At 36.2% G+C, this 11,691-nt stretch overlaps 1 protein-coding gene across 2 annotated transcripts; it reads right to left on the reverse strand.

Moving 5' to 3' along the window:
• Positions 1–2,960: 2,960 nt before the first annotated feature.
• LOC107488482 (uncharacterized) lies at positions 2,961–11,691 on the reverse strand. 2 transcript variants are annotated; one of them, XM_052262382.1, is made up of 12 exons: positions 11,332–11,691; positions 10,789–10,872; positions 9,258–10,261; positions 9,043–9,128; positions 8,844–8,938; positions 8,328–8,627; positions 7,660–8,172; positions 6,740–7,430; positions 6,394–6,624; positions 6,161–6,285; positions 5,229–5,632; positions 2,961–4,656 (listed from the first exon to the last, which is right to left on the reverse strand). In XM_052262382.1, the coding sequence occupies exons 3-12, from the start codon at positions 10,221–10,223 to the stop codon at positions 3,283–3,285; spliced, it is 4,785 nt and encodes a 1,594-aa protein (XP_052118342.1). In that variant the 5' UTR covers positions 10,224–10,261; positions 10,789–10,872; positions 11,332–11,691; the 3' UTR covers positions 2,961–3,282. The 2 variants fall into 2 exon arrangements, with proteins under 2 accessions (XP_052118342.1, XP_015964717.1); XM_016109231.2 differs by having other exon boundaries at positions 8,328–8,630.

The following is an 11,691-nucleotide window of genomic DNA, read 5'->3' on the forward strand; positions in this document are numbered from 1 at the left end:
TCTAAAAAAAATAATTATAATTATATAACTGTATAAAATATTTTATAATATTAATATATTAAAACTAAACTCTTAAAAAATTAAGATAAAAGATCCCACTATGTTAAGAATTGAAAAAAAATTAAAATCAATTTCCTAATCTAATCACCTAATATAAGTGGCTGTTGAGGTAATCTTTGCAAAAGTCAAACACTTTTAACAATGAATCATTTATCAAATAATTTTTTTATTTTTTTTTTGTATCTATTGATATCCTAAAATATAATATTATCATATAATATATTTTTATATATTCTTTTTAGTCTCACTTAAAAATATCTAATAATAATAATCTGAATTGTCATGAATGAAAAATATTCTGTATAATTAAAACTCATCAAACAATTAGTTTTGGTGACAAAAAGTTAAAAATATTCTCACCTAATGATAAATTTCAACGGTATAAACGAATTTTTATTTTTATTTTGCTATCGGAATTGTTGGTTGCAAGATGAATTATAATTGTATACATTTTCTAACATGTAAAATCATTTATAATTCATCAAGTTAAGTCCTAACATGAATTAATTTCATTTTCAAAAGGATGGATAAATAAATATAATTCCTTTCTCTTTTTTTCAATTCAATAAAATTAGACATTCAAACTTTTTTTAAAACCAAGTTTTTAATCATTCGATATTTTTTGTTATCATTATCGTTATTATTTTTTTTTTGCATTTTTCTTGCTCAACATTGTTGTCGTTATTTCTATTGCCATCGGTATCTTCTTATTATTGTTGTTGTTTAATTTATTTTTCTTTTTTTTTATCCTTCTTCTTTATCATTATCATTATTATTTTCGTCATCTACATCTTCTTCTCCTGTATATATTTAGAAAATTAAAGTACAAAACGGATTCTAAAGAAGTCATTTTTAAAATAATGAAAAGAATCATAAAAAATGGCGAAGATATTTTCCCCCGCTGAACAACTCGGGAGAAGATCCAACTCTACTTCTTGAAATTAAAAAGTTTAGTGAGAACAAAAAGATAAAAGAAAATTTTAAGAGAAGGAGGGACGTCGTGTTCATGACAGAAGAGTGGATAAAGCTTTAAGAAACCCTAAGAATTAAGATGAAGTTGGGAAGGAGCAACCTTACATATCCTAAGGACATCAGATTCAAAGTTGATAAAAGAAAGACTAACCCCCTAATTTCGTGAAAAAACACTCATACACATATATGAAATGTCGTTCCGAGTTACTAAGTCGGGAAAAACAAACTCCCTTCTCATGATCGGCAATTGAGATCTTATACCTACGCTTATCCTCTCGACTTTCACACAACTTATGGTGCCTACGAAAAGTCTCGGCATACTCTTTATCAATAGGAGTAAGAACGAATATATCTACCAAGGTCAAGTCGGACAGAACTTTAGAGGACATGTGAATAACTGATCGAGACATAAAAACTATACCTACAATACAATGAAAGAATATCATCACTACAAGTCGGCAGGACAAGAATAATAACATAAGCATTTACACAGTCAAAAGAGGTCAGGTCGTCATCAACCAATAACGTTACAATTCTTACAACCCTTCATACACACAACAAATACACTACATTTCCAAAATATGAAAATGGCATCATCTTCAGTAAGAAAAATGGCACCATTTGAAAAAACACAGAATAAAAACCCCACACTCAGATTCACAGCAACAATAAAGAAAGAAGCAACTTTCACAATCGATTTTCATAACACATAATTGTCAAGCATACAAAGAATTATTGACAAAAGAAATAAAAAACAAAACAAAGGCGCATCATCTAGAACGTAAAGAAAAGTTCAAAAGATCAAAGAAACCAACCTTGAGAAAATACAAAGTGGAGTCAATACACAACAACAGCAAGATCACGTACGATCTAAAACTTCCAACAAATGAACAAAAACTCCCAATCAGAAATTCAAGATAAAGAAATGTGGAAGAAGAAAAAGGGGTTACGAAGAGCCTTGAAGAGGAAATGAAGATGAAATGATTCAGAATAAGAAACAAAAAAGAAAAAAGAAAAATGGTTTTGCGTATTTATAACACACTAGGTGCAAAAGTATTTCACGCTCCTTCATTTATGACTTATGACGTGCGCGGTTCCCAAGGTAACCGTAAAAGTAACGTGCACAGTACTATGAAAAGACGCAACGTTTGGAAGTTTTGAAAAGCACGTCGAATACCTGACCTATTCCAAAAAGGCGGCATACCCGACGTAGCGTGACTACGTCAAAGATCAAGCGAATCTATAAATGCTAGAGTCCAACTTCTTGAAAAATTTGGACCCGAATAAAGACACTGTTCATACCCTAACTCAAAAACAAAGCTAAACCCAAAATAAATAGAAGCCCACTCAAGGGATCCAACAGCCCCATCCATCTCTTGCCATCCTTGTCGTGTCTACGATGGTGTTTCACCTCCAGCCACAAGTTCACGGAGGTCCAAATGGTAACCGTCATTGTTCCTCGTCCAACATTACCGTTCATCGCTAGAACGCCACTGTTCTCACCTCCAACTTTAGCTTCTCACAATGAGTGTTCTTTTTCAATAGGTTTTGAATGTTTTCTCCATTCCTTGTGCAACATGTCCGTTCATCACCAAAACAATGCCGCTGCCACAACGCAAGAAACATCCTTCGTCGTCGAATACACTGTTCTCACCTCCAGCAACAACTTCTCGCATATCTGATTTTTCTTTTTTGAATAATTTTGAACGTTTCTTTGTTAAGTTTTGAATGTTCTTTTTCAATAATTTTAAATAATTTTCTTGTTAAATTTTGTATATTTCCTTTTGTTATAAAATTGACTGATTTGTTAAAAAATTTGCTGGATGAATGAAATGTTGATTACTTAAAGATTTTTTCAACTCCAAATCTTAAAAATTTCATCCAAGAAACAAGTATGAAAATAAGGCGAAAACACAGCACAAGTAGCATTGTCGCAAAGCCACTGCAATTATGACCGGCTTCAAGTTCTCCATCTATTTGCCACTCCATATGCAAGTTCTCCTACTAGTAGTAGTAGTAGTAATTTCTGAAATTATGACCGGCTTCAATTCTCTCTATATACATACAAACAGCCGTAAGCTATGCATTCTGAAAACCAAAAGGCTAAACATAAAAACATGTATTTGACAAAGTGAAAAAGAAGAAAACTTATTGACTCTTGCTGAGGACAATGGCTCCTTTGTTAATACAGGATGATGAGCCATCTGGAACAGGATAATGTACATGATTATATCAGCAAATAGCAGCAGATTATTTGTCTGTGTATCTTCCAAAAAGGAGGAACGAACTATTCACACGATGCTCATCAGGTAAGACCTCTGCTGCTTTTGTAGCAGGTATTTTTGGGTCCTTGTTGGAAGTTGGAAATGATAGAGAAAGTGAAAGAGATGCAGCATCACCATCATCATCTTCCTGCTCGTTTACCAAGCCATCCGGACGGATTTCTGGGCTGTTTTTCCTGTCTAGTGCTCCAACAAGGAAAGGAAGCATTCGCTGTGGAGGTGGAGGTGGAGGTGGTATTGTTTCGCCCCTTAAACCAAGCTCTAGATTTGGAATTGCATCATGAAATCGGTCCCTGTACTCATGAGGCCCTTTTAGCAACGTGCTGCTTAGCACCATCCGCGAGTTATCAACGGGAAAGAAGGTTCTTTCGATTGATCCAACATCCTCAGGGATGATTTTCTCCTCACAAGCTTCTTTACACCCTTTTCCCTCAACTGAAGAAGACGAACCGATTTCAAGAGAGTCCCTACCTTCGGAACTGGAACCCCCATAAATCCCGCCAAAACCTGCCTTCAGCTTCTTGCTAGAGCTTCCTCCATCTTCCAATTTTCCATTTACCTCGTCCCAAGACCGTTTCTGACAACTGACTACAGGAGCCTGCATAACTGTGTCAGAAAGATCTACATATTGAACTTCCTCCTCATTGTTTGCCTCCAAGTCAATATAATGATAATCTTTTTGTTTCTTCTTTGGCCATTGCTTACCTTCGCCATCCATTCTCCCCAAAACTTCATCCTTACAAATACTGTTTGCAGAATCTTGGTCATGATTGTCTACAGGTGCCTCCAAGTCAATATAATGATAATCTTTCTGCTTCGTCTTAGGCCTTTGCTGATCTTCATCACCATTGATTCTCTCAGAAATTCTATCCTTACTGTCATTGCTTGCAGTCTCTGTTTCTTGATCTCCAACAGTTGCCTCCAAGTCAATAAAGTAAACACCTTTTGGTTTTCTCTTAGGCCTTTGCTGACCTTCTTCATCACTGTTTATCCTCCCTGAAATTTTTTGTTTAATCGAATGGCTTTCGGCACCTTTTCCTTGATCGCAAGAAGCTGTTGCTTCCAAGTCAATATAGTGATAATCTGCTTTCTGTTTCATACTGGGATTTTGCTGATCTTCGTCATTGTTCACTCTCTCTGACATTTTATGAATAACAACACTGCTTGGAGTACCTCTTTCTTGTTTGCCAACAGAGGGAATCTCTGTCAACAAGGCTTTCTCTTGCTTTACAGAAATGTCAAAACCAGTTTTTGTTTCAACAGTTCTTGTATTTACACTGGTCCCAATCGCTTCAGGAGGCTTAGACTCTCTGCACTGTCCATGTTCTAGTCCATTAGGTTTCTGCACAACGTTGAGAGCATCTTTTAAAAGACAGTGAGATAATCAGCCAAAAGTAACTAAAGCTACTCTTGATCAAATGCGTTTTTTTTAATTAGTGATCTCAAAAGTACACATAATCTACAGCATGATCTGCAAGCAACAAATTATCCATGTAATGGGCCATCATGTCTGGGACTTCGTTCTACACCTACTAGCTTACCATTACTTTGTTTCTTCCCAACACAAACAGTCAACTGGGTCTCGTACCGACATTACCTCCCCAGATATAATAATCAAGAATGTCTAACACGGTATGTTAAGAAGTATTATCCTCAAAGCTACAATCTTTAAATACCAAAAAATAAGAAGTGGAGAAATGTGACTGTATAATAATCGAAATTAAGGAAATTGTACAAAGCAATGCCCATAAACAATCTAGATCAAAGTGGACTTTCTAAATTCTAACTTAAATAGTAACGGGGATCATGATCAGATCACAATATTGGGAACAAGTGCATGTCGGCAGATTTATATCAAGTAGAAAACATAATGTTTAGTCTATCAAATTACCCTAATAAGAATAAAGACGTTACCAGTGATGAACCAGTGGATTTCATCTCGTGGCATAAAAATTTACTGTCAATTGGAACCACTGATGTAGATTTGATGTCAACTCCACTATCTTGCTTCTCCAATTTTACTTGCAAACCCAGATGTGTCTGGTCATTGTTATCATTGATCATACTTGCTGTAATCCGAGGTTGGTCTATATAACCAGATGGAGGACGTGCAGCGCATACTTCATCACAGGCAATTGTTTTTTCATCTGTGTATTTTTGGGAGCAATGCGTTTCAGACTTGGTCACAACAGCAGTAGTAGAATCCTCTTCAACTGGCACTGCATTCAGACTGGGAATACAATTTTTTTCTGTAGAATCTGAATGACTGATCCTCCTCCCCCTAAATACGCCCCATAAGAAAAACAACATATTCCAGCCTGCAAAAACATAGGATGATAATCAGCCTTAACAAGTTTGTCAATAGCGAAAATATTCCAGTATGCTACTAATGAAAATATGCCAACTGAAAATACATGGTCAAATTATCATACTTGACTAATGCCAAATTCGACACAAAGCATTATCATTCTTTGCAATCTTATATTTCATCTGTTATGTTGGTTTTACACAGTATTCAAACCTCTGATGAAACAATATATATAAATAGAATCATGAATACAAATAAACGAATATCACCAACAATTAGCCATATAGTCACCCGATGAACCATCCATTTACAAAAAAGAGCAAGCTAAAGTGAGCTATAGAACATAAGCATGGTACCACTTGTAAGAGATTTCCCATTTACTTGGAAAATTCAAAATTTCATACTAACTGAATTTCTGCCATCTTTGAAAAACAATCTATGAAGGTATATAGACTTCAACACAAGCCACAAGCCCAAAATACTCTTTCATAACTAGCTTTCCATATTGGTTTGACAAAAATATGGAACAATTTCTTACGCTGTGAATTTTCAGGAAGTTGACTGGATGGGAATATAAGAAGTTCAACACCATCAAAAGTTCCTTTAAGTGCTAAATCACTTCTAATCATGTGATCCACTAGACCCTTGTAGTGCCTCTCATAACTGTATACAAACATCACTATAAAAGTCAATATTATAACAAATCAAACAAGAAATAAATTTGCACTTCATAGAAGAATGTAAAAATATAAGTGATATTCATATGCTTGCCTCTCAATATCTTTGGCAAAGAAGTAAAGAGCAATATGATCTTCTCTTGTGCCAACTTGACGAAATTGTGAAGGCCATGTGCTCAAACGAGGAACTTCATTCAGGGTAACTTTGGGTAGAAACTTGTTCACTTCCTGACGAACCTTTGGGGAAGCACAAGAGGATAAATGTGCTTGAACTCCAGCACAAAAGTTAGGAGGCTTTCCATTTCGATGCACTTCAAATACACCCCTGCATGTCAACAACAAAGATCCTGTAAAACATTTCGTTGCAAAACACGAAAAGTAACGTAGCAAGAAAATTCCAGAATTGAAGACAAACTAGTCCATGAATGAATATTCCATACTGCCAGATATATTCATATTCTGGAATGACCAACATCTTCGAAATGGCAATTGGGATGGCCAAAGCTTTATTAGACAAATCTCTTACTACAGGTTTTCCAGCAGCAAGGCCAACAGAATCTGACTTTACTGGTTGAGAACAAAAACCAGTTGGAGAAACTTTAGGTTGCTTCAAATCATCATCAGACAAACATTTGATCGAATCAGATGTAGAACTCTCAAGGATTTCTTGCTGTTCCCGGGTTTCTACAGCTGATACAATATTCTTTGGCAAGCTTGAAACAATTGGTTGGTCTTGCAAAATGACTTCACCATTCAAGTTTGTGCCTGATGGAGAAACCCCATCAGTTTGATTAGGTGCTTCTTTCTTCTTGTATATTTCAGGCCTTCTAAGTAGGGCAGCCTGGATTGCAGCTTTCAATTTATTACCCTTATGCATATCCTCAATTGAACTACTTGAAGCAGAGAATGATACTTCAGCTCCAGATTCCTGTGTATTACCAGCTGTACAAAATTCCAGAACATGGCCATATTCTTTACATTTTTGACAGATTGGATTTTTTGAAGCATTACTAAAACCTGGCCTCACACGATCATCAATACCACCTCTAGTTTTCTCAACCTGATTTGCTGTGTCTCGTGGCCGAGGCAGGACGTCCTGTACAGCTTCATCAATATTGGTTGATGTTTTCTCTGTAACAGTCAAAGAATAAATAAATTAGTATGATTCTCAACAGAGAACAGTTCTGACCACAAAATCAATACTGCAAGATGCTAAAAATGGGGGGTAAAAACATAGATGATGGCAGATGGCTTTAGTAAAATGAAATGAACGATGTCAAGAGCAGCATATTTACACAGAAAAATAGAAGGCACAAGATACTATATAGCAGGAGTAATATGCTTCCGATTGAGGTCACACCTGAGCAAACTTGAGGCTCCAAAGTTTTCTGACTTACATTACTCACTAACTTATATGATGTATTTGATTTTCCATCCTGGTTAACCTTCAACTCTCGATTGTTGCATACTGCTGAAGGTTTAGTGGTTTCACCACGAGATGTTAGCTTCTGATCACCCTTAGCCGTAGACACAACAGAACTAGCTATTGATGAACTAACAACAGGCCGATCAGTCCTAGATGGAAATTTCCTGTCAAATGCACCTGATTCTTTCATATGTTTTAGTCCTTTTGGCTCCTGGACAGTTGCAGACTTGGGCGAAAGCATTTTAACTTTTGGTGCAGTTGTACTTGACCTACCCAAACTTGACGATTTGAATAACATTGATTTTCCTGTCATGCGGGCAGGCATCTCCATATTCTTGGAAGACTGATCACCAGCCCCTTTCGGTTTCTGGGGAACAACATCATCAACAATTTTGACTCTAGGCTTGGAACTCAAGTTGTTGAAAGAACTACATTTCGACAATGTACCTGCTCATAAGAAGAAGGGGAAAAAACATTAAAATGAATAAACATCTGCAAAACAATGATAGAAAACTATCAAAGAAACTAACTGCTTAAAAGACGCAAAAAGAACAATATAGTGTGTTACAATGAAGCAACCCGTATGAAAGATAAATCCATACTCTTAGGAATTTGACTTCGGGGACCAATGGAAGGAGATCGAGCAACTTCTGTGTCATCATCGCTAGAATGATTATGAATAGGCATCAGATGACCAGGCTTCACCTTTCCTTTATCTAAGTTCTTAAACGAAGATTCACGAGACAGAGGGACTAATCTTTTAGGACTCGATGCCTTTGGTGACCCTGTGCTTGATTCAAGAGCTTGCCTTTTTGCTGCAGAAGCTACTTCAATGTTTTCCAAAAGTCGTTTGTTAGAAACTTGTGAAGTTAAACTACCTTTAAGAATCATTTTCTCCTCAGCTTCTGGATCACAAAATTCAGTTCCACAGATATGTCAGCACATAGCCATAGGTAAGCATGGTTGCTCTACTGCTTTTATAACCCTCAATATCAGATACATGCAAATTTTCAGTTTCTAGAAAGAGATTATTATGATACACAGAGAGCATAAAGGTTCTAAAACGTCAATCCCCAGAAAAATTTATTTCTTAGTATGAAACACTACTTGACACTTACCAAGCCCTTGATTTCTAGTCTCCTCTGCATATTTACATTCTTCACATAACCATTCCCCTTCAGGGACCTTCTGAAGCATTTCTCGCATGCAGTAGCTGATTCAAATAAATAATTATAGTAAGATTCATTTTAGGTAAAGGAATCTGTAACAATATGACAAAAGTGATGAAGGAATAAGGGGAAAATTTCTTATGCATACGTGTGCTCAGCACCATCACTGCACCTACTGCATATAGCTAGTAGATCCTCCCGACCAGCATCTCCACATATGTCACACACTTTTACCTGTTTCCCAATCAAATGAAAATCAGAAATTGAAGTAGAGGTTAAGCATCTACACATGATATAACATTACAACCTTCCATTATAATCCTCATCAAGTTTAATTTCGGGGGAAAAGGGAATAATACTCACGTCATGTTCCACAGCATCCAATTCATCACTCTCATCTTCAGATTGAAGTTCCTGCTTAAAAGGGGATTTAACCAACTCCTCAGTCTTCTCATGCTGTCCATCACGGACTGAACCTTTACAGCTTTCATCTTTAGCATCACCTATGTTATCAGTACCTGCTTCTGACTTTGGACAAACTTCCGATGAAACCTTGGCAATACTGTCATTAGGGCTATCATTACTGGCAATTGATTTCTCACCAGATACAACAGTAGATGCTGCCTCTTTGTTCAATGATGAATTAGGGTTTTCATTAGGGCTTTCTAACAACTTTTCAGGGATACGAGACAATGAATTCCCTTCTGGATGAATTAACCTTGCACTATTTGAGAGAGATTTACCACTTTGAGATTGTCCATTCATGCTTTGTACCTTAGATGTGCTATGCCCACTATCTGCATCTTTAGAGGATGGAATCTCAGACAAACCAGACATATCAACAGATGGAGTACCAACAGATCCTTCTGCGCCTACATGACTAACTGAAGCTGAACTACAAGCATTTATCCTTTCTGCATTTCTTTGATGGCTGATGTTCTCTAAATTAGAATCACTGGCTCTACTAATACTAGAAATGTTATCATCATGGCCTTCTAAATATTTTGAGCCCTGATACTTATCTGACAAGACCTGCTTACTCTGGGCATTTTCAGATAGAGAATCCTGACTAGAATTAACACTGAGAATGTTACTGGTTTCACTAACAGCATGCTGCAAGTTTTCAGAAGCTTTACTCCTAAGAGAAGATAAATTGCTCTGGTCCATAGAATAGTGATTATTGGCCTCCCCTAAACGACAATTTTCATCAGAAAATTCTTCAGCCTTTGACCCCATGAGAGAATGGTTAAGATATGTGCAAGATGAACAAGGAGCTGAACACACATTACAAGTCCCTGATTCAAGTCTCATATCAGCAGTCTGAATCATAGAATGTTTGGCAAACTTCTTTCTGATTTGGGTGATACCTACTCAAAACAAAGCATGAGTTAAAGATAGATGGAACATGTTCTCTAATCGGATTTTAGTTATCTGATTAAGGATCCCTCCAGTGTCAAAGATTTACTATGTCACTTTAGAAGAAGAGCACAATATAAATTATTACAAGCACAAAAACAACATCAGCAGGGATCCCAATCCTTAATAGCTATACTTTTCCAGAAATTAAACAGAACGAAAAACAAAGCCAATATTTAATAATAAAACCAAAATAAAATAGTGAGACCAACAGCCATACTTGATGCATCCGTATTCTTATTTCATACTTGCCCATAAATTTCATATAAAAATTTCTACTGTGGCTCGAATAATAATGACAAAATTACTGTTATAGAGAAACATTAGACTGATGGCAACTTGTTGGAATGATGCCAATCATATTTCATTTTCCCATTCTTCCATCAGACAACAATGTGATTTAAATATCGCTGCTACTTGAAATATTCAAAACCGTAACAAGATAAAAAAAAGGATAGCAATAAAAGAGAAGATGTACCCCAATATCTCAGAACATTCCTCTCAATGTTACCATAACTCAGCTTGATGTCCTAGTGTCCTGCCTTCAGGAAACTACTCAGCACTACAACACATCCAAATATCAATTACTCAATAGCAGATATTTCTGCAACATTTTAAAGAAATATACAATCCAAAAATACTAATCATTACACAAACTTATCCCTAAATCAACAGCATAACAGCAATTGCAAATTTCCAAGAACTATCTTAAGTGAGCTCACAGACCCCAAGCAGGAAAATAAATACTCCAAATACCCAAACCCCTTCCACTGGATCAAATCAAACCCTAAACCAGCACCATACTAAATTAACTCACCATCATCAACAAGCACACAACTTTTCAAACGCATTCACATCACCACCAGTGAAAACAGCACCCCAAAAACAAATCACACAATACTTGTCACAAAAAAAACCCCTTAACACTCAAAACAAAAACCCTAAGTCGTAAAAGTTTACATGTCAATACTCAATAGGCTGGGGAACAAAAAAAGAGCCTTGGATGCATTGCAGAGCTTACCTTGCTATGGCGACAAACAACAAAGTGCCCGATGTGATTTTGAATCTGTGGGGGTATAACCAGAACTTTCAGTATTTTGTAGAGACCCACCAAATGGTGATTCAAAGTGAAAGGGGTTTCAGATGAGATGAGCATGCACTCACACATACACAGATTACATATGATGCAGGACGATCTCTTACAAATTACAATCCCTCCGCATTTTTTATATGTAATAATAATAAATTACAGCTCAATTATATAAATTTTCTTCCTTTTTTTTTTCCTCTCACTTTCTCTGTCTGTGATCTGAGAAATTAAAATATTAAATTGGAAATGGGGGCTTTGGTTTCAAGAGAAATTGAGAATCTAAATCCATCT

The sequence above is a fragment of the Arachis duranensis genome, chromosome 5, assembly GCF_000817695.3.
Source record: "Arachis duranensis cultivar V14167 chromosome 5, aradu.V14167.gnm2.J7QH, whole genome shotgun sequence".
Classification (NCBI taxonomy): domain Eukaryota; kingdom Viridiplantae; phylum Streptophyta; class Magnoliopsida; order Fabales; family Fabaceae; genus Arachis; species Arachis duranensis.

Coding starts and splice junctions, on each gene's coding strand:
- LOC107488482 (XM_016109231.2), bottom strand. CDS start 10,223: ATGATTCAGACTGCTGATATGAGACTTGAATCAGGGACTTGTAATGTG. Junction 7,431..7,659: donor GGAGCCTCAAGTTTGCTCAG/GTGTGACCTCAA, acceptor TGACTGTTACAG/AGAAAACATCAACCAATATT. Junction 6,286..6,393: donor TTTGCCAAAGATATTGAGAG/GCAAGCATATGA, acceptor GTTTGTATACAG/TTATGAGAGGCACTACAAGG.